Raw genomic sequence first — 26794 nt, forward strand, 5'->3', positions numbered from 1 at the left:
GAAACTCGTGTATTAAATAAATTAAATGCACACAGACTGAAGTAGTTTAATTTGTGATGATTTTGGCTCACATATAACAAAAACCCACCAATATCTTAACGAATTAGAATACTCATAAGAACAATAAAAAAATAAAAAAAAACATTTATAGTGAATTGTTGGCCTTCTGGAAAGTATGTTAATTTGATGTACATGTACTCAATACTTAATAGGGGCTCCTTTTGCTCTAATTACTGCCTCAGTTCAGCGTGGCGTGGAGGTGATCCGTTTGTGGCATTGCTGAGGTGGTATGGAAGCCCAGGTTTCTTTGACAGTGGCCTTCAGCTCATCTGCATTTTTTTGGTTTCTCATTCTCATAGATTATCTATGGGGTTCAGGTCTGGTGAGTTTGCTGGCCAGTCAAGCACACCAACACAACATATGGTCATTTAACCAACTTTTGGTGCTTTTGGCAGTGTGGGCAGGTGCAAAATCCTGCTGGAAAATGAAATCAGCATCTTCAAAAAGCTGGGCAGCAGAAGGTACAGTGACTTTGGTTTTCAAAAAACACAATGGACCAACACCACCAGATGACATTGCACCCAAATCATCATAGACTGTGGAAACTTTACTCTGGACTTCAAGCAACTTGTGCTATGAGCCTCTCCACCCTTCCTCCAGACTCTAGGACCTTGGTTTCAAAATGAAATACAAAACTTGCTTTCATCTGAAAAGAGGACTTTGGACCACTGGGCAACAGTTCAGTTCTTTTTCTCCTTAGCCCAGGTAAGACACCTCTGATGTGATCTATATTTCAGGAGTGGCTTAACAAGAGGAATACGACAACTGTAGCCAAATTCCTTGACACGTCTGTATGCCTTGACCCCAGCCTCAGTCCATTCCTTGTGAAGTTCACTCAAATTCTTGAATAGATTTTGCTTGACAATCCTCATAAGGCTGCGGTTCTCTTGGTTGGTTGTGCATCTTTGTCTTCCACACTTTTTCCTTCCACTCAACTTTCTGATAATATGCTCGGATCACTCTGTGAACAGCCAACTTCTTTGGCAATGAATGTTTGTGGCTTTCCCTCCTTGTGAAGGGTGTCAATGATTGTCTTCTGGACTGTCAGATCAGCAGTCTTGCCCATGATTGTGTAGCTTCCTGAACCAAACTGAGAGACCATTTTGAAGACTCAGGAAACCTTTGCAGGTGTTTTGAGTTGATTATCTGATTGGCATGTCATCATATTATAATTTGTTGAGATTTAATTGAATTGGTGGGTTGTTGTTAAATGTGAGCCAAAATCATCACAATTAAAAGAACTAAAGATTTAAACTACTTCAGCCTGTGTGCATTGAATTTATTTAGTTTCACAATTCGAATTACTGAAATGAATTAACTTTTCCATGACATTCTAATTTATTGAGAAGCACTTGTAAACACATTTAAGAAGATTGGGGGCTCATTCCCTTTCAGAAACAAAGTAACCCACTGTGTCTTCAGCAGCTCAGATGTCGGGAGTAAATAATGAATACTATGTTCATTGTCACATCCCACAACAGAACATTTTCAGTCGCTTAGGAGTCATTCTTGTCTACATCTGTCCTGGCGGTGAAATAATGGCAGACTGTCTACAGTACAGCTCACGCTAAGGTAAAACAGCCATGTCAGTTAATTGTTTTGGGAGGGCATGGGTCTGTGTGATGTCACACAGACAAGAACCTAAGAAAACCACTGGGTGGATTTTTATCATTATAGGGTGACGGTTTACACACACTGTCAACTCACATTTATGTTTAAACAACATGTAAAAGTGCATGTTGCATCCGATGACCCAAGACTCAAGGAGCACATTCGTAGAATAAATCTTCCTTTATTTGTAGTGTTTGATATTTTGAGAAAACCTTAAATTAATAAAAGTTTTTAGCTGTAAAAACAATTTGACTCAAAATAATTTGGTCAACATCATTGCACACAGGTTTACATAATGTGCTCAGTTCAGTACAGGAACACAAGTGTGTATGAGTATCACAGTAAAAGATTACCTGATTGTGTCGTAAAGTACAAAACAACAATAATTTCTTTATTGTTGAAAAATATACATGTAAAAAATCATATTTGAAGACCCGCAGTTCAGATGCTTCCTCCTGATTTCAAAACTCCATGAAAATATGAATAAATTAATATCAAACATATTTCAAATGTTTTATTCAGCAACAACACAAGATCTGCCCTTGAAAGACTTGGAAAAGACTCTTTATAGGATATAGTTTACAGCCTGCATTTGACTAATGCAGTCAAGTTTTGAAGAGTGTTGATCAGTCACAGCGACGGAAGAAATGGAAGTGGTAGTCAGTAAATAAAACTCCTGCAAAGTTCAGATTGGTCTTACAATCTGCCAAACCCTGTGTGAAAAGAACACATATATACTGTCAGCATATGGCCAAAAGATTTAAGTCATGCTGCTAGTAACACCATCATTGCCATAGACACATTTAATTTGGGAGTACCATTGACAGAAGTACAGTCTGCCCAATATTTCATATTGTTAAAGTCATATATATCTTTGATTTGTTCCACTAAAGATATATTCTTTCTTGTTTCATTGGCTAAATGTCTTGCACTCAAGAACACTACAACACACACTGGGCTTCATACATTTTTTTTATCAAAATCATTTATTAAGCTGTTCTGTCACAAGTTTGTTTGCCCATGTAGCTAGGTAATCTTTAATATATTGAGGGTACACTTATTTGGCTTGCTGTACAAAGTGGAGGGGCTCAGGTAAGCGGCTTCAACTCGACCTCTGATAAACCCAAAGTGTCTATTAGTGCTTGGACGATAACTATAAATAGCAAGATACTTAAATTAATTATAATTCCATTTGATTATGCATTCTATTAGCAGGCAGTTGGGAGCAGCAGTAGGGTCTACTATCTATACACTTGAAATTAAATAATCTTTGTTCATATGGCAAATTAATCTCTTCTGCATTCATACAATATACAGCATCTAGAGAAGGGAGTCCAAAGATCCCATAATATTAATGTACATATAATTCATGGAGAGGGACTATGCTAAAAGTAAATGCCTGTGCACACACACAGAGTTTTTTTTATGATTTATTTGTGAATCCAGGGGAAGAGTTTTAAAAAAAATCTACATTTTACGCTCAAATTACTCTGAATTAACTCATATATTAACAAAAGTTTAATAATGAGCCACACTGAACATACTGTACTTTTGTCTCCTCACAACCTCATTTTCATTCATGTTGTATGTTTTCCTTTCTTAGTAAAGTCTTAATTTAAAGACAGTTTACATTCACAGATTAACACACAAATATATAAAGATACTCACAGCAACAGAAGAGCGGAAATGGTAAGAGGCGCGATAGTGATTTGCCACTGCCAGTCTCCATTTATGTATGTAGCCCTGTTAAAAAGGAAAAGACTTAGAACAAATGCATGATATCAAAAACCGGTAACACTTTAGAATACTCTTCCATCGTTAATGAATAACTACACAGGAACAAATGACAAATGCACTATTAACATTGTAGTAACTACTATTACATAACAAGAATCTCTGGTTAATGATTTAGTAAGTAAAAGCGCCAAACTGAAACTGGTACTTTGCCATTAGCTAATCAATATTTTTTTCATATATCCTGGAGAACTATGAAAAACTACTGCATACAGGTTGATAATTAATGTGAATTATGCATAATAACTAATTAATACTAAATTGAAGATCATGGTAACCCACAAGTAATGACTCCAATATTACCAAATCTTTCTAAAGAAACTACTAAGTAATTGGATCAGTATTCTAAAGTGGAAATCACCATAACTACCTAATATTGACTGATGTCATTGTAAGCTTTTGAGACATATTTAAGGTTTTGGATAGTAATGACTCAAGTGTAACTACATTCTTCTGAAGAAACTACTTATTTCTTGGATCAGTATTTTAAAGTGAAGATCACAGTAACCTGTAAGTAACTATTCAAGAGTTACCAAATCTAATACAAATTAATTACTAACCAGAATCTTACAAAAAACTTCAAAAGTTTACAGTGATTTCAGTAATTACTAGGAAGTTATCATGATCTTCACTTTAGAATACTGATCCAAAAAATTGGCAGTTCCTTTAGAAGCATGTAGTAACACCTGAATAATTACTATCCAAAACTTTACGAAACCCTCAAAAACTTACAATGATTTCAGTCATTACTGAAACATTTCATTTGGTTATACTTGAGTCATTATTAGTAGGTTATCACCTTCAGTTTAGAATTTATTATATATACAATATTTATTATTCATATTAATTATGAAACTCTTCTTTGTAGTCCTGGGAAAGGTATGAACAAATAATAGTTACTGATTAACTAATAGCAGTGTTGGGGGTAATGCATTACAAGTAACGCGAGTTACGTAATCAGATTACTTTTTTCAAGTAACTAGTAAAGTAACGCATTACTTTTTAATTTACAAGAAAATATCTGAGTTACTTTTTCAAAAAAGTAACGCCAGTTACTTTGTATTCCCATTTTTTGACTGACAAGCCTCCTGTTCCCATATTGGGAGAAATCGGAAGTATGGAGGCGTTGTGTGCGCTGACTAAATGTGAATGTGCATTTATTCATCCCACTCACAAAAAAACAAAACAAAACAGATTTAGTATTCATCAAAATGAATCAAAACAGTGAAATGCAAACTCAGAATATGACGCAAACCTGCAATAACTAAATATATTAAATAACACAAATGTATCTATTCCCATTTTATTAACAGTGTCTTTGCTGCTGACCTTTAATGATCCAGTTCAACCATACTAATAATTAAAAAATGACTTTAGATAAACTAACAATTGTGCTTCATTGTTTTTTTTTATTGCTGAAGAGTGTTGAACCTTCTTCTCCTGTGTTCTAGTGTACAAACGTGAATTTACTTTTCCTTCAGCCTGAGGTTTATTCATTACACTTTTTGGTGTGAAAGGGCTTTTACATTTGCTATAAATAGAACTTCTTATATTAAAAACAATCAAGCCCTGCTCATATTTAAAAAGTAACGTGAAAGTAACGCAGTTTTGTAACACATTACTTTCCATAAAAAGTAACTAAGTAACGTACTTAGTTACTTTTTTAGGGAGTAACGCAATATTGTAAGGCATTACTTTTAAAAGTAACTTTCCCCAACACTGACTAATAGTGAACTACCACATTTGAAACTACACTAACCACTATTACTAATTCATTAATCAGAGTTTCTTGTTAGATACTAGTAGTTACTAATATAGTGTTATTTATGTGTTCTTGTGTAGTTGTTCAGTAATGATGGAACAGTATTCTAGTGTTACCCAAAAAAACATTTTTCTAAAAATGAAATTTTAACTAGACCATCTAAACACTGCAGATAAATTTGTCTGTCAGATCACCTTTTAATGCTTAATCCTGTGTTATACACATACAGATATGTAATTTTACAGGAGTGACAACTGCATTCTACAACCAATCAACTGAACAGATAGTTGTTAATGACGTATTGGTTGCCAGGTTGTCACTCCTGAAACTTTACAGTGTGTATGTGGCCTTAATGCATTACCTTTTTTAGCCTAACTTGTTAATCACAATCTTTGAATTATCCATAAATTTCATGAATAGTCCTAAAATGAATATCATATAAAATTAAAGTTTGAATAGTTTACAACGAATAAATATTGTTAGGCAATAAATGCATGTTGCTTTGAGGGTGTAAGTGCTTAAGTACCTGTGTGTTGAGAGCGGTGTTTGACTCTGGGCCATTGTAGTCAAGTACTGAAGAGCACTGATCACTCTCATCGTGTGAGCACAGGTGAATCACCAACAACTCGGTTGTGCTGCCCAGGTGTAAGAAAAACACTCATTTGTATCGATGATGTGAACCACATATGCAGACAATGTTTTTCCTTAACTTTTATAAAAAATATACAGTACTTTCTGTCTAAATTACTAGCTAATATCAAACTTATCACAAAAAGGAACAATTGAAAATTTACATTTGTGCATTTAGCAGATGCTTTTATCCAAAGCTTTTATCCATTCAGGCTAAAAACTATTTTTTTTCTTTTACCAGTATGTGTTCCCTGGGAACTGAACCCACAAACTTTTTCGCTGCTAAAACAATGCTCTACCACTGAACCACAGGAATAGATATTTAATATATCAGCTTAACAACTACCTTAATCGACCGAAACCATCTTTCGGAAAAATGGTATTGGAAGTGTAATAATTATTTTTATTTTGACTCGTGTCTCATTCGTTTACATGGAGAGGGCAGGGTTTATGACCTGTACTGCAGCCAGCCACCAGGTGGCGATCAAAGAGCCCGCAGCTTCACTTTCACAATGTTTGAGGCATACCCGGTGAAATATGACAGAATTTTCTTTAGGTTGAACTCTTCCTATTAAAGTGTTTGTTTAAAACTGTAAAATCTTCTGTGCTGTGGCTTTGTTCCATTACTTAAACTCAATAAGCATAAAATTAAACTCTTATGAAACCTGGAGTGCAGTATAATTAAGACTGTGTGTAGTATCAATGATCTTAAACTCACGTCATTTGGAGGGTTATAGGCATGTTGGGTGGGATGTGTTTACTGAGGGGAATGAGGTAGGAGTAGTTTCCTTTCCTACAAAACACATATAGAGCAATAAGTAAAATGCAAATGTATTATAATAGAAATTTTTTTATGAATGTGCTTTAAGTCAAGAAATCACCAAGTGTTATAAATGGAGACGGAGACATTATGTCGATGACGACATAAGGGGTCTTACTAAGAGAAAATGCCAATGAAATTTGGTTAGTGGATTTTGCATGCTAAGCCACTCTCCGTGCAAATGGGAATAAATAGGCAACAGGTGCATCCACTAATCAGGTTTTATGCTGAGGAGCCGAGAACTAGTCCCTGGCAACCAGCGGTGGTTCGAGGTTGTGGCACTGGGACATAACATCTCCATTCCCTCCTTTAGGGAACGAGGGTTATTTATGTAAATCAAGATGTTCCCTATCTGTCGGTCACTTCGAGGTATGTTAATGATGACACTAGGGGTCCATAGAATCGTCACAACCTGAACCCCATCACAACCCTATGGCACTGCAAATGTTGACAAGCAGCCCTATGTCAGATAAATGCTACGCAAAGCTCGTAACCTTCCACCGCCCCAGCACAAATTCGCTGACCTTGATAATGGTAGGGACCAAAAGTGAGTATATATCGCTGCTCGTGATAGCCAAGCCACTGTTTCTTTCAACACAGAAATTCCTTAACAGAAGGGATTTCAACCTTCAATGAAAGATTGCTTCAGGTCTTTCCTATTTGTTGTTACAGCTTGGCAGTAAGAATGGGGAAGCGAGCCTTCCCGAGAAGGGCACCACAGAGGCCACATCCTACCTATAGCTAGGTATCATGTGGAGACACTGATCTGGACTAACGCAGGCCTGGGGCAGTACTACAAATGGAATGTGACTCTGAGGCAGGTCCTACCAGAGAGTGGGGATGGAACGACTGCCAGCAGAGCCTGACAGAATGGTTTGTCAAAGGAAAGACACGGGTTCACAGAGAGGGATTCCTTACCATGAAAGAATACACATATGGGATAGCCCAAAGGGAACCAAGCCCTATGAACACCTAGCCCATTATAGGGGCTGACTGGAGACCTAACCCAGTCTGACTGCCGGGCTGCTGGAGGATACTCCACCAGGGTTTGCCACCCGGCGAAATGTACTGGAGGAAGAAATAGGCACTCGCATGCCAGGTTGAGGTGGAATAACGTAGCAAGCTGACACAACGTCCAGCTCTACCTGCCACTTACCTGTTACCCAACACATGGGAAGAAAATGGCTCAACGTAAACTCTCGCGAATGTGTTCTGTGTCACTCAGCCAGTAGCTCTACAGATGTCTGCCAGAGAAGTGCCTCGGGATTGGTTTGCCAAGGCGAAGACATGCACTATCCCATGGATAAACCTCTGCTTAGAGGCAGCCTTGCCTTTCTGCTGACCTCCATTAGCAGACACCAAGCTGCTGAGTTTCTGAAGCTCTGGGTATGGTCCATGTATATGTGCAGCGCTCTTATGGAACACCGCAATGCCAAGGCTGGATCTGCTTCCTCCAAGGGCAGTGCTTGCAAGTTTACCACCTGATTGCGAAAATGCATGGTGGGAACCTTGGGCACAAATTTAGGCCAGGGTGAGGGTAGGCTGGCCTGAACACAAGTCAGGTCAAGTCACCTTTATTTATATAGCACTTTAAACAAAATACATTGCGTCAAAGCAACTGAACAACATTCATTAGGAAAACAGTGTGTCAATATGTAAAATGACAGTTAAAGGCAGTTCATCATTGAATTCAGTGATGTCATCTCTGTTCAGTTTAAATAGTGTCTGTGCATTTGTTTGCAATCAAGTCAATGATATCACTGTAGATGAAGTGTCCCCAACTAAGCAAGCCAGAGGCGACAGCGGCAAGGAACCGAAACTCCATCGGTGACAGATTGGAGAAAAAAACCTTGGGAGAAACCAGGCTCAGTTGGGGGGCCAGTTCTCCTCTGACCAGACGAAAACAGTAGTTCAATTCCAGGCTGCAGCAAAGTCAGGTTGTGCAGAAGAATCATCTGTTTCCTGTGGTCTTGTCCTGGTGGTCATCTGAGACAAGGTCTTTACAGGGGATCTGTATCTGGGGCTCTAGTTGTCCTGGACTCCGCTGTCTTTCAAGGATGTAGAGGTCGTTTCTAGGTGCTGATCCACCATCTGGTCTGGATACGTACTGGATCCGGGTGACTGCAGTGACCCTCTGATCTGGATACAGACTGGATCTGGTGGCTACGGTTGCACAAGGCACTCTTCACAATGCTTGGGACCTTGACCTTCTTGATGGAAATAAGCAATGGTCAGGAGCACTGTCTTAGCAGACAGAAATTAAGCTCAACTGAGTCTAGCGGCTCAAAGGGATCCCACCAGGGGTGGCCTAGGAGGATGTAACCCTTTGGAACCTGACGATGAGACCATGCTTTCCCAGGGACCGGCCGTCCACTGTATCGTAATGTGTTGCAATAGCAGCCACATACACTTTCAAGGAGGAGGGCGACAGCCTATCCTTCAACTTTCCCTGCAGGAAAGAAAGCACTACTCCAGTTGTGCATCTTTGGGGGGTCTTCTGGGTGAACAGACTCCATTTCAAGGCAAAAGCTCTCGTCTTAGAGAGGGCTCTGACCTGAGTGATAGTGTCTTTTACCAATGGTGGGAGATCACTTAGGTCTGCCACATCCCATGATCAGGACACCGGTGCTAAAGGTGCTGAGCTTCTGAGAAAGAATGTTCTTCCTCAGAGGAATGCACCAGGAAGGGGCTGTCATGAGGAGCATGAGTACCAAAAACCCGGTCCAGGTGGGCCAATACGGCACAACCAGCAGGATCTGTTCCTCATTCTTACTGTTCTTGCACAGTGTCTGTGCAAGAAGGTTCACTGCGGAAAACGCATACTTTCATAAAGCCCAAGGCCAGCTTTATGCCAGTGCATCCATGCAGAGGTGGGCCTTGGTCAGGAAGTAATAAAGCTGGCAGTGGAGGACTCATTGGAGGCATACAGGTCTACCTGAGCTCCCTGAATTGACTCCAGATCATCTCGGGATGAAGTCGCCATTCTCCAGGGCACTTGAGCTGTCATGACTTGCTCCACATGTGACTCCAGAGGAGGAAATGGTGGGTAAGTTGTGACGTGTTCGTAGACAACCTTGCTAGTTGCTGAAACAAACTTTTGCAGTGTTGTCTATGTGGACCAATACATGCTTGCCAACCAGCAGCGTCTGGAACTGTCGCAATGCAAGTAGCACTGTCAGCATCTCGAGGCATTTGATGTGCCAAAGCAGTCAAGGCCCTTTCCAGAACCTGAGGCTGCCTGCCCATTGCATGTAGCCATACTCACCAAGTCTAACTCCATACTGAGCAAAGAGATTCTCGGCCCGTTGGAGAGCTTGCCCTTTTCCCAGTTGACCCAAAACTGCAACTGGCTGAGGTGCCAGAGCACCAGGTCCCTGTGATCACACAACTGCACTTGCAAGCAGGCCATGCTCGAGATAGTTGTGGAGAGTAATGCCCACTTCCCATAATGGGGAAAGGGCACCCTCTGTAACTTTCACAAAGACATGAGGGGGGACAGGGAAATCCCGAAGGGAAAGACCCTGACAGCCATGCTCGACCCTCAAACACAAACCATAGGAACGGCCTGTTTCGAGGAAGAATTGAGACATAAAAGTCAATGTTCTTCAGGTTGAACACTGCAAATCAGTCTTGGAGATGGAGGCTTCTGATGCCCCCAAAGTCTTGAACCTGGGGCTTAGGCAAGTCAGACTGTCCGAATGAGCCAGCACGGGCCACGATCCCAAACTCCATTCAAGTGGCACCAAAGGGAGAATCGATATACCCACAGTAATGCAGCGTTGGGAAGTCGTGCTAGATGGTCCGGAAAGCACTGCATTCTGGCTCATTATGGCAGGACTCCTTGTGTCTCTGGAGGGACCAGCCAGAGATGCGTGGGAAGGCATGCGTCCCCGAACCACAATCTCTTGTCAGCTTACAGTGTTTGGATGGAAGTGGTGGCATTTTACAGGCACAGGTGCCCCACAACCGCACTCTCCACCTGGCAAATGTCAGTGTACCCCCTAGCCACCTCACCATCGAGGGTAGTGAGGATGGAGGAGGCAGACGAATGGCTTCCTACTGAAAAGGGGCCATCAATGACTTCATCAGATCCTCATTGCACCTCTAAGAAAAAAGGAACCAGGGCAGGGCATGGTCGCGAGCCACAGCTCATGCCGAGGATCCAATCATCCTGCCACGAGGGCTCAGGACTGGGAGGTGTGCACACCAGGGGGGCAGCCCGGGTAAATCTTCATCCTCAGAGGACGATAGCCCATCGCCCGATGCTGCTATTGACATCTGATCCTCTCTCGACTTGCTGAATGAAATGCTGGGCACTCCTTCAGACAGCACAGCAGAATCACAGAAGAGCTGCACAGAACAGCTGATTCGAGAGGATTGAGAGGTCAGTGGGGAATGGCCCAATGAAGAGGCTCTCACTGTAGCCTTCAGATTGCACAGAGCACTAGCCGATGGTTCTCTGCTTGTGGCTCTGCGAGCTGGAAGCCCAGACACCGAGACAACAATTGTGGCTGTCGACAGAGGATAGGAGATGACCGCAATCAAGAGGACACGGATGGAACAGCGTCTTTAAAAAGACGCAAGCCATCCATAATCAAAAAATGCTCTTTTAGATGGCACACCCAGGGGAATCGCTGAATCCAGCAGCAGAGAGAACTCAAGGGAATCTCGAACAGTGTTCATTCACTCAGCTCTGCTTTGCTTTCACTCAGCAAAAATCTGATTAGTGGATGTACCTGTCGTCTAATTATACCCGTATGCACAGGGAGTAGCTCAGCAGGCAAAATTCACTCGCCAAATTTCATTGGTGCTTTCTCTTAATCAGAGAGGATTCGGGCTCCCAAGTTAGACCCCTAATGTCATCATCAATATAACTTAAAGTGACTGACAGATAGGGAAACATACAACTGTGAACATACTGAGAGTGAAAAAGGAGCTTCCTTTTGAATGTTTGTGTACACTGAAGATGTTAATCTGATACCTACCCACAATTCTCCCGCTGACAGTACTGCTTATCTATAACTTGTTGATTCTGCGTTACGAGGATGGAGTTTATAGTTGTGTTTTTCCCTGTAAAGAAGACAAGAACAAAGACCTAAAGGTGTGAATCACTATTTTGTTCACAGCTACATTTATTCTGTTATTAGGAATAAGGAATGTTTCAACATAATGAATTTATCCTAAGGAGATGGTCACAAATATTCACAAACTAATATATGTGCACCAAAACTACCCACACTGAGACCATTATTTGGGAAAAATGTTTAGAGGTAAATGAAAGTGGTACGTAAATGAAAACTAGCTTCTAGTTTTCTAACCTGACTTGGCATTAACTATTTAAGATCTGTCAACTTACAGTCAGTAGAATTTTTAAATTTGTCCGGTAGATTTTCTAACCATTTCTCTGTAAGGGAATAAATGAAAATGACATGAAGACAGCAACAAATATATTTTAAAAAAGTACATTTGAAGACAGAAGACTGTAACCATGTCTCTGACCTTTTTGTGTTTTTCTCAGATTGGTGATTACATGTGACAGAGCATCAAAGGGGACAGCTGTGTCTGTCAGCTGGGTGTTATCATTATAAATTAAAGTTGAAGGACAACAGTAGACCTCATCTGAATAAAACACATTGGAGACATCAATGTCTGGAGGCCAGGGACGAGGAGACGTAGTGGAGAACACTGCAAATAGTCAAAATGAAATTCACCATATAAAATAAACAATGAATAGATTATACAGACTAACCAACTAACATGCAGTTTCTCTAAATGTCTACATACAGTACCTGTAGTCAGTGCTGCTGTTGTGGAATAAGTTGGCACAACGTTGGAGTTGTTGAAACTGTACATGCCAAGAAACCAAAGTTAAATCTTACTCCAAATAACAGTCCATGAAGTAGCAGTAACAGTTATGTAACAAGCATGGCAAGTGAGGTGATTTAATCTGAGTCCGTGTACACCCAGTACATTGGTCTGTACTGATACTGATCACTGAAGATGACATTGTACCTGTTATTGAAGTCCATGTCTTCTTGTAATGTCAACATATAAAGTGCAGTGATAGAAATGACACTGCAAAACAACAGAGGAAATATGTCACACAGATCATTTCTGTCATGTTTATTGAAATATCAAGATCCAGTAGAATTACAAGTGATCTTAAACTTCCCTCAATAGCTTCAATCTAAGAAATATTCCATGTTAAATACAGCTGTCTTTGTTATATTATCTGTAAAAGTTTTTGTCTGTAAATCAACCATTTGAAATCATGCATTTCTAGATTCACACTTTTTTTGTTCAGTGTTACAAATAAAGGAACAAATTTATTATTTTCTGTGGTAATGACCAACAGAGCATTGATAAATTATATTTAACTTGGAAAATGTATTTAACCTGCAGGTTCTTAAGTATGGAGTACCACACATGACATTCAAGGAAAAAAATTCCCACAACTTAATTTCTAACCTCATTTTAGGCTAATCGTGGCCAGAATATAACTGTTAAAATGTCAAAAAAAAAAAATAATAATAATAATAATAATACCAATAATAATAATAAATGTTACATGTTAGTGTTATGTTCTGTTGATACTAATCATGTGGTTTTCTTTTTTTAATTTTTATTATTATTATTATTATTATTATTTTATTATTTTACATGAAGGTTGATCATAATAATTTAAGAAATGCCTATAAATTAACAGTGTTTTCAGCTTATTAAATTATATTTTCTTTCATTGTAATTGAATAAAAATACATTAATTTAATTTTTACTGAATGTTCTCTATTCATTACTAACCCATTCCACATTTTCTGTTTGGCTTCAATCTGATACTGTATATAAATAGAATATTTAAGATAAAGTGTACTAAAGAAGAACATCTCACCTAAGAGCCATGGTTGTTACTAGCATGATAATACTAGCTTGGAATACTCTGTGTTGAAGACAGTTGTGAAATCCTCCACAGAAGTTGTTCTGAAAGAGAAATCTGAATTAGCCATATTTGTCACATTTATTGTACAAATTTATAAATAAAGGGACTTCCACATACTGTGCTTGACTGCGGTGGTGTTGGCGGTGGAAGTTTTGAATGGAGTGTGTTGTTTTTGTTGATTTTCCTGTGAAACAAAGATTTCAGTAAAACAAATGATTTCAGATGATTGCATACGAGCACATACATCACACTCACAGAAAAGAGAGTTTGTATTTCCATTCAGGAATTATGGAATTCAAGATAAATAAATATAAATGTATAAAACATGTTTCTAGGGAGTTTTAAATGTGTTGAATTAGGGAACCGAGTTCTGAATTCCCTGTGTATTCATTTCATCACTGCCATCAAGACTAGCAGGAGCTCAGACAGTTCTTTACAAGCTTTCTTATGACTTTAAATATCCTGTAAGGGTTATAACTACCAGGCGATTACTGATAGTTAAGATATTTACTTAGTTTGGGTATGATAAGTGTTTCTCAACTGTGAAGTTTTATAATTATTAACGAAAAATTATACTAAATGATAACATTTTCATTAATTAAAATAAGAATACAAAAATTGGCATAACTAGGAAAAACGGACAGTAAAATAGATGTTACAAAAATACTAAAATAAATTTAAATTAAATAAAAATAGATTTTAATTTAGGTTTTTGATACATGTTATATTATAAAACGTAAAGCCTGCATTAAACATGAAAATGGCACCGGACAACAACACTAGACTGTGCAGAGAATTTTTTTTTAAATACTTGTTACTGAAATAACTCAATAAACAATCAATAAACAATAATTCTAAAATATTTAACTTTGAAACTACAAAACTACAAAAAACTAAACTAAACTTAACTATGATTGGATAAGAACGAAAAAAAACAATATTGTAAATAAAAATTGTTGTGTAATTTTGCCAATTTTATTCCTTTTTTTTATATGACTATATAGTTTTTATTCATTTTCATTACAGTTCTAGGGTCCTATCATACACCCGGCACAATGCGATGCAAGGCGCAGCGCAAGTGTGTTTGCTAGATTCAGTCTGGCGCCATTCGCATTTTCTCATCCAGCACCATGTCATTTAATTAGCAAATGCATTTGCGCCCATTTGTGCGCCAATGGGCGTGCTGGTCTAAAAAAGAGGTGTGTTCAGGCGCATTGCTGGTGCATTGCTATTTTGAGGAGCTGAAAATAGACTGTGCCATAGACCAGCTCAAACCTGGTCTAACGTCTGGCGCAATGTTTTTTCTTTGTTATTTAAAAAGCGTGTTAGTATAGGCGGCTCCACAATGCGCGTACACGCTGCTTTTTAAACACAGGAATGCACAGCAAAAGAATTTGTAGGCTAATTAAATATACAAAATGCCTACATGTCATAATGGATAGTCATCGCATGTATCAGAATTGGGCTATATTTGCTCGCATACGAGCAGCTACGTTTCATCTCGGAGACACGTTCTGTCTTTGTGCTTGCCAATTCCGCCATGTAAATAGCAAATCCATCATGGCACAAGTGCAAATGGCTTTTAAAGGGAATGGAATATTAGACTCTAATTGGTTTATTGCACGTTACGTCCAAAAAAACACATTACTCATTAAGAGAATAGGGATAACTCGTTAAGACTATGTGCCTAGGCGTGCCAACAATTTTTCCATTGTTAAAATAGCAAAAGTGGATTTGGACATGCCCTGAATGCACCTGTGCCTTGCGTTTTACACTTTGCATTTAGATCGTTAAAATAGGGCCCCTAGTTATTTTAGTTCATCAAGTTAAAATTAGAAATTTCCTTTGCTACTATCGTATATAAACTAATGTCTATTTTAGGAAACTTAGATAATGTGCAGTGCAGACAATAATGCATGGATTGAGAGAGAAATGCAGTGAGGAAAGTTAAGAAAATCGATCCAGACCCTTTAGCAGAAGGGCTACTGTTGGACCGCATGCTACCCAGCCTCTTCAGCTTGGCCAAGCGAGTGTTCCAGACCTCAAGCTCCTGAATACGAGTCTCAAGGTTATCTGTGAGTTTACACAGCTGCTTCACAGCACCTACATTCTCCATAAAAATCTGCTCCTTTAGGACACAATGACCAAAATTACTTTCACACACCATCCTCAAATGTCTAGAAAGTGTCACTGCAATTAATAATAAATATGACAGGCTTACTTTATCCACCATGAGAAAATTATCGATCTTCTCCCCATTTACGCAAGTTATATCGCCCATCTCCCTTACAGCCGAAGGCAGGAGTTCTTTGACTTCCTGTGCTATGATTCCTAATCAAAGAAACACCTGATCTGTAAGAACCTGTTTTCAGATTGTTAGCAGTGAATATCCTAATTTAGCCTGTACCTGTTTCATGATGCTGATCAATTCCCATCTTTGAGGCAAACTCTGGTTTGTAATCATATTCCACAATTCTCATCTGAGCGATCCTCTTGAGCTGCTCTGTTGAGTCCACCTACAACATCACAGACATATTTTAGTGGTTTTCCCTCATTGGATCTATCAAGGCTGATGTTAATACCAGATGTAAATAGAATCACTTTTGGGAGGCCATCCATTTGAGATGCTACCATTAACAATGCTACCTAACCTTTTTTAAATGCCATTTTGTTTAGTTTGACTTTATATTGACCAAGCAGACAGACACTCACTTCCTGAATGTTTTGTTTGGCCCTTCTGTCTGAGGGATGCATGACGTTGCCCATTATCTTGGCATTCCCACAAACCACCAAAGCCTCGTCAGGGCTCTCAGTGTTAATGCCAATCCTCCCGTGACACACCACAGAGTCTGGGTTCTGTCCTCTTTGCCAGAGCATGTCACTATCATTCTCAAACTGACCAGGATTGGAGGCCTTTAGATGGAGAGATGATAAAACTTTGAGAACCACTTTCACACAATAACAAAACATATTGTTAAGGTCACAGGAAAGCTTCCATTAGTGAAGCAGCAATCGTTGAGGAAAATAGACGAGTTCATGGTAGAATATATTGGTTATAGTTCAAAAGCTTACCCTGATGATGATTCTTTCAGAAACATTAGCAACCAGCAGAAAACGCTCCTCTTTTACAGTAGCATACAGACCAACCACCATCTTAAAGTATCTATGAAACATAAGCAACAACATACAGCTAGTTACTATAATTGCCGTTGACCATATTTGTATATGCACTGATCAATGTGATTCATATAGATTATTTTATTATGTCTTTATTAACTTTTTAAGCATTAATGTTTTTCTCTGATATCATTAAAAATATCAAAGTAGAACCAATCACACTGTTCTGAGATGCTGAAAACACTGGATCATGACCTATTTTGGATCCAAAAAAGCAATTTTCACCAAAAGGAGAACTTGCATCCCTAAAGTTCAGGTTCAAGAAATCTTTTTCAAGAAAGCATTATTCTCCTTAAAGTATACAGATAACTGTCTAACTGAACCAAACACCTGGCCAAAGATAATTAAATATCAAGCAATGGCCTGCATATACAAACAAATGTGTCAAATTGAATAAGATTTTACAATATAGATCTACTTTGTTTAGTCCAGATTTGCCTGGATTATTTTAGGTAAACTTGTTTGTAACTGTGAAAACAGAAACTCTTTTAGTTGTATAACTGCCCTATAAAACCAGAGTTTAGCTGCATTCAAAATTGCATATTGTTCAGAAGGTACTACATTTATGACTTTGAGAGAAAAAGTATATTGTTCCAGAATATATATTATGAATATTGGTAGTAAGAATTAAATTTGGAGGTAATACATCTGCCATGTTTTCATTGTCACATGATGTACCCTCTTGAGGCTTCATGGGAGAGTAATCATCCAGGTACTTCTACGTCTAATGTTTTTTTTTTGTGAATACTATGAATTCAGACATACTGGCATACTGTTTTTTGTTTACTATACAGAATGGAAGTAGGCAAATTAGGATATAGTATGTCTATCTGTTGGACCTGCTTTCAGAGATTGTTTGTAACTAACCTCTGATCAGGATTGGGTTTGCCCTTTTTTCTCATGTTATTTGCTGTGGTTTCACTGAAGTGTAACCGTCCTAATGTCACCTTTGTGATTTTGTCTCCTGGCAGATTTACTCTGAAAGAGATGTTAAACCAAAAATGAGCATAAATGACACATTATAAAAATGTTTTTCCACATGCTTAAGTATCCGGACACTTACCTGACTGGTAAGAAAGGCTTCTTGCTGCGGTCTGACTGAGACTGCTCTATAGTGATGAAATGGTTCTGTGCTTCAAGCTACAAAATGAATTCAAGTGTCAAACAAACCATTTACATTCAGAACATAAATGTTTCTGTAAGGTTTTCAGCCATTATCACTACCTTGACCCCAAACACATTCACATGGAAGCTGTCTATGGGCATGAGACCTCCTGACGTCCTGACAAATCTAGGATCTCCAACCATCCCTATGTGAACTGTCACCTGGAAGTGGTTCTTTTTCTGACACACAAAGGCTTCATCAGCTGTGGAGTAACTGAAACCCTTATCAGTGTCCACATGGTAGCCTGGAGGTGGTCTACTCAAAAGAAAAAAGACACATGAGCTTCATGGGTTTGATTGCTAAATGACATCTTGGTAAATGGAAGTAGAAGATGTCGTCTACATTAATTATGGGCCCTTAAATTCCTTCTTAACTTGGAGTAACAGTGATACAATGTACAAATGAGATATAAAAGTCAAATTGTATACACTTCCAAAAAAAGAAAAGAAAAATACATTAGCATTTCCATGTGTTTGGACATGTGTCATGGTAATCCTATGGTGTTCTTTGGTCTACAAGTACCAGAGTTTGCCAACTAATATCATTATAATACCATGGTTCTAGACCATCATCTCAGATTAGAAATTCTTGGTAGTTACTCACAGGCTTTCAGATCTGCTGTTGTGGAGTGAGCACCACTGATTGGGCTGATACCGGTCCCATGTGAGCAGTTGGTGCACACTGCCCACTGAACTTCCACCGGCTGCGTCACTGTCATAACACTGTGCTTCATATGATCCACTTTCTGGACCTGTAGACAACAAAAGCAGTAAGGAAAGAGGCGCAAAATAAAATATAGAGTCTGGAATATACTGCACAGTCTGAGTTTACAGAGTTAAATGGGTTGTGTATGATGAGCACAGACTCAGATTCTTTAGCTTTATAGTATGAGTCCATCCAGTCCAAGGAGATCAAACAACTTTGATGTTTTGAGACAATTTTAGAACACATTTTCTTTTTTTTTTCATGTGTCTCTTCACTCTAGTGAAGAGGTACATGGTTTTTTGTGAGATTGTTGTAGTGCTTATAATGACTTGTATCCATGGTAGTTTATGATCCTCAGCTGTTCAGTGTAGTAGTTTTTCTCTGTTAACAAAATCGTAAAGCAAGTGCATGATGCCTAGTATTTAAAAAATGTTATTGTGAATGAAGAACGTTATCTTTGGAATGTCTTCTCACACTGTTATTGCTGGTTTGTCTTTATCTTTTTTTTCTATTATCACAAACACTGATTTTCCTGCTTTCTAACACTGATCTGTATAGTGTAATTTTTTTATTGATAAATGGAATTTAATCTATGTACACTGTAAAAAAAAATCTGTAAAATTTACAGTAAAAAACTGGCAGCTTTGGTTAGCAGAATTTTACCGTAAAAATATAGTATTGACAGTTTAGGGTTTTACAGTCTTAATTTCAATTTACATTTAAAAACTGTATTATTAACTGATATAATGTTAATATACCAACCTATTGAAGGCATTAACCAATGAATTGGTTTTTACCGTAACATTTTTACAGTGTTATACACGCAATATGCCAGAATATGACCCACCTTCTAGATAAAAGAGCCAGTGGCCAATTATTAAAGTCATTGCATCATTGTGCAGTCTACGTTAAAAGCTAAGGTTGCCAAAGAAATAGTCCTTATCCTCATAAACAAACTTGGGACTGCACATACACATGCGCATTGGCTGATCCAAGCTGACATATAAACTTTTTTTACGTTATTTGAGCATAAGAAACCACATAAGAAATAGTTGCCCAGAGACATTGCAACCACCAGGTTAACAGACATTTGGTAAAATAGACATTTTGGTCCCTTTTGGTATGCCATCATCATCCTTTTATTTTGCCACATGTCTGATCTTTCCTGTGTTTTCATTGTGTTGTTAGTTCATCTAAATGACTTTGGTCAGATGAGACCAAAATGTAGCTTTTTGGCATTAACTCGACTCACCGTGTTTGGAGGGAGAGAAATGTTGACTATGACCCCAAGAACACTACCCCTACTGTCAAGGAAGGCAGTGGAAAAATAATGATTTGGGGCTATTTTTCTGCTAAGGGTACAGGATGACTTCACCACATTCAGGGGCAAATGGATGGGGCCATGTACTGTAAAATCTTGGATGAGAACCTCCTTCCCTTAGCCAGAACACTGAAGATGGGTCATGATGGGTCTTCCAGCATGACAATGACCCAAAACATACCGCCAAGGCAACAAAGAAGTAGCTCAAGAAGAAGCACATTAAGGTCATGGAGTGGCCTAGCCAGTCTCCAGACCTCAATCCTTTAGAAAATCTGTGGATGTAGCTGAAACTTTAAGTTTCCAAACGACAGCCAAGGAACCTTAAGGATTTAGAGAGGATTTGTAAAGAGGAGTGGATCAAAATCCCTCCTGAGATGTGTGCAAACCTGGTGACCAACTGCAAAAAACTTCTTACCTCTGTGCTTGCCAGCAAGGATTTCTGCACCAAGTACCAAGTCATGCTTTGCTTGGCGATCAAATACTTATTTCACTCACTGAAATACATATATATTTTTTACCTTCATATAATGTTTTTTTTTCTGAATTTTGTTTTGTTTGGTATTCTGTCTCTATATGTTAAAATAAACTTAACATAAAAATTACAGACCTTCATTTCATTGTAAATGGGCAAAGTTACAAAATCAGTAGAGGATCAAATAAATATTTTCCCCACTGTACGTTGCATTGGATTTTCTTTTGGATTTATACTTTTGAATATTAAAGCCTGTTTTCCTTCATCTTCTTCTTGCATTTTGTCTCTTGCCAAGCAACCTGTGACATTATGTTTCTAGAGGTGGCAGTGAGTAGGGCTGCAACAACTTATCGATAAAACTGCCAAAACATGACAATACTTTATATTATGTGCCTCAAACATACTCGTAAGCACATAGTTTTAATAGTTTTATGTGCCTGTCAGAAGTTCTGGCAGATGTGTCTGCTGTACAGTACATTTGGAGACATTTTGCTCAGCACAAAACTTACATTTTACATCTATTCTGTTTGTTTGTGTTGCTTATTTCACTAATTACAACATGGATGGATAAAAATAATAGGTAGAGATAGTGAATTTTAACAATTGAAACACATGAACCAGGAAAACTTTTTAAGCAGATTTGGGTATGGGCACCTGAGCTTAAAAGTTGTGAGGAGCCCAGGTGTGCACCGAAAGTACTATATGAAAGTACCGTCAGTTGCATTTTAGAGCATTTTGATCTGACCAAAATGCAAGATATAATGCAACAAAGCAACATTTCTAGATGGGCAGATAGAACATGGTCACCTCAGATAGGATGAAAACATTCTGGATGATATAAGACTTACAGAATGATGGTTTAGTCCAAACTGGGTCAGCACACCTGTTCTGCTCTGTGTGTCCCTCAAAAGAGTTTGACCTTCTTCTTTTCTTATTTTCGTGTAAGATATTTCTGTTAAAGAAATACAGACTGTAAATATACTAAATGAACAGCAAAAAGAAGCAGAACAGCACATGCAACACACATCCTTACCCTACATGTTGATCATGTTTTGGGGGCATATAAGGGTAGATTGTCTCTGAGCACATTGCATGGGGCACACATGAAGAGGCCGCAGCTGCATTAGCTGGGATATGTCCTGCCGGAAGACCCATCGGTGGGCCCTGTGTATATATTGGGACACCATGGATGGGTGCATTATGGGACGTGGTTGCCTGTGTGTAACTCTCGACTGTGTTGAGACTGCACTGAGGGAGCGAAGAAGGTGAAATGGCTTTAATGTGGTTTCCAATGGGTCTGCCAACATCATGTTTCCTGTCTTTAAAGGGAGAAGATAGAGGGAAGGAGTCTTCTGATAGGCTATATACATCCTTGTTGCTTTGTCCCGTTGACCATCTTGAACCTGGTGAAAGGACAGAATGTATAATGACTACAAGCAACAATAAAAGAACTTTGAGGTTGGGATTTCGAACCAGAGAAGACTTCACCTGGTATTTGTGGTGGAGAACTACGCTCTGATCCTGAATCTGGTGGTGACTCGGGTAACATGCTAAGAAATTAGAAACACATGCTAAAAAAAAAAACCATTTTCTGTGGCAACCTGTCATTTAGAGGAGGTTAAGTGGACTTTACTTGAAGTTATTTTACTTGGAATATTTGAAAGAACTCACAAAGTGGGATCTGTCTCATTGCTCAAATACTGCTCCAGGATACTGGTGTCTACCACTGCACTCTCTAACACACCACTCACATCCTGTCCTGATGGAATGAAAAGTATGTTACAGTACTGTCTTGTTTAAATTTCTCCTCATGTGATTCTTGTGAAGGAGTTTTGATGAAACAAGGCTTTAAGCCACTTTATTTTACTCATTGGTTCTCTTGCTTCAAACCAGCAGTTTGATCTCTGTTTTATGCTATTTTTTATATTCAACCAAATTTAAAGTTACCGAATTTGCAACATTAAGTGGCATAATATGCGGTCACATTTACTGTGCTTGGCAAGATTTTGCTTGAGGGTGAAAAAGTTCCTAATGCAGATTTCACTCATTTTCAAGTTGAGTTCAGTAGAAATCACGATTGTATTCCCCTTGATAAAAATCACGCTTCACCCCTCCATCGTCGGGCCCTTAGAATCATCCTAACCTCCCAACCCACAGCCCAGATGGACCTTAAAACAAATCTCAGACAAAAGCCACTCTAGAGAATGAGGATAATGAACTTGAGGTGCCTCAGCAAAACAAAACCGGCTGAATGTACAGTCACCAAAATATCAAGAAATGGCACCAGAACCTGGAAGTGATTTCACAGCGTACATAATAAAATCAAAACACTTGTGCAATAATAAAATACAAATCTAAAATTCTAGAATTACAGAAGTGATATACTATATAGAAAAAAGAATGAGACAATTAACATATGTACAGTATAAATGTATGGCCTTGATCTGTTTGCTCTTCTGACTGGTTTTATAGATCTGTGGCCTTGAACTATTTATGGTAAACTGTACCTTCATACTGTATAGATTACAGCCACCTACATTAGATGTGTTTTGACCATGTAAAACACAACCTCCATACAGTTGTTACATTTACAGTTTTTTATCTATGTTGTTCGTATAGCATAATAATTTCATAATAACAAATTCCTGGGTAGTAACCAGATTTCAATGTTATGTTATTTCCAAATAAATAATAGCTGATAGTGACATACATGAAACATGAAAAGAAGTTTGAAAATACATCTGATCCCATGATGACAATGCTCCTGGTCATTAAAAGCAGTTGTTTAACTAAGAACACTGTAAGGTAAGTTGAGTGAGTGTTGTTTAGGTTTCTTACCATTAAAAAACTGCTGTAGTGCCTCATTTTCTCCAAGAACATCCATTGGATCAGCTGCAGATTTTCTGAATTTCGTTTAATGGCAGTTATGTCAAACCCTCTACAGTAAAAGCACTGTGTGAACAAAATGGGACAGGCTCCGTCTTTGACATGGAGAGATAGTATGAAGTGACCCAAATGCTAATCAATTTACCTTTCCCCACTTAGAAAGATTGGCAGTTTGTTTGTGTCAAGAACACAAATTTCCTTTTAATATGCTCCTAATGTAATATGTCGAACACAATTTCATGATCTCAAACACAATATATTCAGGTTAAACTGATCCACCTAACAATATTATAATATTAATGTATCCAATGCTATTGTTATACTAATTTGGTTGCACTTCCTTTAACACATTTGTAATGCTTCTAAACCTGAACATTTCAAGTCAACGAAGAACAAAACTGAAAATGTATGCCCTCCTAACACAAGCTCAGACTGATCATGGCCTAGAATGGTGGCAGCCATTTTAGCTGATCTGACTGTTCGCAAACTTCACATACACATCAAATGTTATATTATCATCGTAATATAATGTAGATTAGACTACATTCAATTCAGTCATCTAAAATCCTTACTACAACCTGCTGTTATAATAAACTAAAGTTGTACAATGCTTATAGTTATAGCAATATAGTTAAACCCATGCCCCTGAATTGATCACAATAGCAAGACATCTAGATTTTGTTTATACAGAAACAAGCAAAAAAAGGTTCTACCTTTCGTCCCCAAATGTAGACTTCGGTTCTGTTCGACTCGACCCATTAAAGTTAACAGCTCAAGTGTAATCCATCACTTACTCCACATTCACCGTAAATAAATGTACTCTTACATTAAAATAATTAGTAATGTATAAAGAAATGGAAAAAATAGGTTCTTATTCTATGAAAATGGCAGTCGTCGTGCAGTCTCGCATGTACTTTGTTCACTGACCCTAGAGGCAAAATCCACCCACTGCCGAGCAAACACCTGTAGGAGGCCATAAAGGAAGCTTTGCTTTATGAGGTCATCACACACAGACATGCTACAAGAGCTGAAGGGATTGATGGGTGTGTTTCTGTGCAAATAGATCATTGATATCCTGGACACCTGTGCATTTTGACGGGAACAAATAACGAAGCAAAAAATTAACTTTAACAGCATTGATTAATGATAAAATTAGATCACAAATTAAATATAGTGGTTGCACCAAATTAAGACAGAACCCACATATTTATATAGTTTAGCCGTATAGTTTTCATAGTGGTTGTTATGATGTTTTGTAACCAGGAGGCATTTCATTGTGGTTTATTATGCATTTAGTTGTTTGGTAAATGAAAAAAACAGCAGTAGGATTAACTAGGATTCAAAAAGAAAAATGAAACGAAAATGACGATTTAAATTAATACATTTTCTTTCTTTTTTTTTTATTTGTTTAAAAGTATTTTTGACATTTACAGACATTTAAGAACTGTAGTTACTTGTAATATCCACTTGGGCACATTAAAAGTATGGCTGCTGAGTGAACTAAATTAGGTTTTTGGCTACACTTTATTTTAAGGTGTCCTTGTTGTTACAGTGTAATTAAACATTTTTAAGCACTGAGTAATATTAATTAACTACATGTACTTACTATATGGTTAGGGTTAGGATTATGGTTTGTTTTAGGGTTACTTGTACATAATTTTGCATAATTGTTATTATAATAGTAAGTACATGTAACGTGTATCAATTAAGCAATGTCACACAAGAGCTTTTTCTTACACCTTTAATATATATTACAATACATCTTAATCATTATTAGAGGGCAAGCACTAAAGGTATGTAAATATTTTAATCGTTAGTCATCTTCTCTTGAGTCTATTGCATTACCTGCACAGAAGATATGAAAAATGGCTAATTTTGCTTATAACTTCTCATTGGTTTGGACAAAAATTACAAGACTGAGTGCATCATACGAAGTAAAAATTTCCCATGTCAGCCATTTTGTGCATTAGCTATTTTAAATTTTGACAAAAATAATCCTATATTTAATGAACACATCACATGATTGTAAAACTCAATATGTTCAAAAGGTGTTCAAAAAGTTTTGGGGCAGCGCCACCTTGTTGACAAAAACTCTGATTTAAAAAAAATTACTTGATAGATCATAATAGAGACTTGATAGATTCCTTGGATCATGCCGAGAACATTGATACTAATAATGCTATAAACAGCAAAACTTCGGGCCTGCCATTTAGATTTTCTTTCAAAACCTACCTTTTCAATCTAAGATTGAATAAGTTTTAAATGTGGAATTCTACTGAAAATTTTACTAAGTTTTTACTACAGCTGCCAAGATCAACTAATCATGAAAAGTGTTGATTATAGCATTATATTTTGGTCTAATCCCATTGTATAAAAAGTTGCAGTGCTGAACAATGCACTTTTTGCTCGCTTTATGTATATAATATAACCACAATTTAAATAAATGATTTCCATGCTACTAACAAGAACTGTGTGTAGTTTTTCCAGAATACAGAGTGAGGTTTTATAAAATGTATTTAAATTTAAATGATGATGTTCCTGCCAGCAACATTTAAGGCCCGTTCACACCAAGACTGATAACTATAAAATTCACTCATTGGAATCCAAACCAACAAACAGCCATGTTCTATTTATTATAAGCTCGTTTTGTCACCTGCCTCTTTAAATGATCTTTTAAAGTTGGGTAAATTGAGATTGCCTTTCAGTATTTTTAGCATTCATCAGCTGAAAATAAATAAATAAATAAATACATTTGAATGAATTTGAATGAATTGAATGAACGATTTGTTTAACAAAGCTTTTAAATTCTTTTTGGATATACGTTTTGGTTACTTAAGACTTTCAAAGCTGGTCAAGTCAAGATTTCATTAAAACTATCTTCATTTGTGTTTCAAAGTTTTACTAAAGTAATATGGGTTTGGAATGACATGAGGGCGAAAATTATTATAGAGAAATTATTTTCAGTTTTGGGTGAACTAACCCTTTAAAAACGGTCCTTTTTTCCAGCAAATGAACAATAAAATCACTAACAGATTGATTATCACATTTTTATAGTTAGTTATTATTATATTAATCGTCCTTGGTGAGAATGGTCCTTTACAGCAGAGAAAGTCTTCATGTATCTTCACATGCTGTGGCTCTGAGAGGTCACCGCTTCATGAGGACAAACACTAACAATAATTCTCCTCTGGAGGTGCACAACTTTATTCAGGCTTCCAAAAAGGCACTAAAATCAAAATGAGGAAGGCTAGATGAGACTCATGAGCAAATACACACAGTGGTCCAAGAGGATACACAGAACATTCCAGATATAGAAACACAACAGCACACAGCTAACTACAGCACTGAACATATCCATCTACCAACCAAGAGAGGTTGAGACGCATTTATTTGAGTGCGATTCATCCTTCATTGTACAGATTATTCAGAGAGAACACAACCTCCAGCTACAGTG

The 26794-nt window shown here is 37.8% G+C and overlaps 1 protein-coding gene across 2 annotated transcripts; it reads right to left on the reverse strand.

The window, feature by feature from the left end:
* Positions 1–1796: 1796 nt before the first annotated feature.
* On the reverse strand, positions 1797–24510 carry LOC132105966 (myelin regulatory factor-like protein). 2 transcript variants are annotated; one of them, XM_059511543.1, is made up of 26 exons: positions 24054–24510; positions 23293–23406; positions 22126–22213; positions 21943–22004; positions 21488–21857; positions 21303–21406; positions 18560–18707; positions 18016–18211; positions 17855–17931; positions 17659–17769; positions 16687–16777; positions 16327–16527; positions 16022–16130; positions 15836–15945; positions 15582–15742; positions 13732–13798; positions 13567–13655; positions 12690–12752; positions 12467–12522; positions 12177–12362; positions 12034–12081; positions 11663–11747; positions 6576–6650; positions 5754–5862; positions 3340–3414; positions 1797–2384 (listed from the first exon to the last, which is right to left on the reverse strand). In XM_059511543.1, the coding sequence occupies exons 2-26, from the start codon at positions 23336–23338 to the stop codon at positions 2298–2300; spliced, it is 2814 nt and encodes a 937-aa protein (XP_059367526.1). In that variant the 5' UTR covers positions 23339–23406; positions 24054–24510; the 3' UTR covers positions 1797–2297. The 2 variants fall into 2 exon arrangements, with proteins under 2 accessions (XP_059367526.1, XP_059367527.1); XM_059511544.1 differs by lacking the exons at positions 21943–22004; positions 22126–22213.
* Positions 24511–26794: the final 2284 nt, after the last annotated feature.

Source organism: Carassius carassius, chromosome 26 (genome assembly GCF_963082965.1).
Source record: "Carassius carassius chromosome 26, fCarCar2.1, whole genome shotgun sequence".
Taxonomy (NCBI): Eukaryota; Metazoa; Chordata; class Actinopteri; order Cypriniformes; family Cyprinidae; genus Carassius; species Carassius carassius.

Bases quoted from the DNA above. Each gene is read 5' to 3' on its own strand.
- LOC132105966 (XM_059511543.1), bottom strand. From the start codon at position 23,338: ATGGATGTTCTTGGAGAAAATGAGGCACTACAGCAGTTTTTTAATG. The intron at 21,858-21,942 runs GTGAAGTCTTCT...TCCTTTCACCAG, and splicing joins TTCTCCACCACAAATACCAG to GTTCAAGATGGTCAACGGGA. The intron at 16,528-16,686 runs GTAAGCTTTTGA...CTCCATCTAAAG, and splicing joins CTGAAAGAATCATCATCAGG to GCCTCCAATCCTGGTCAGTT.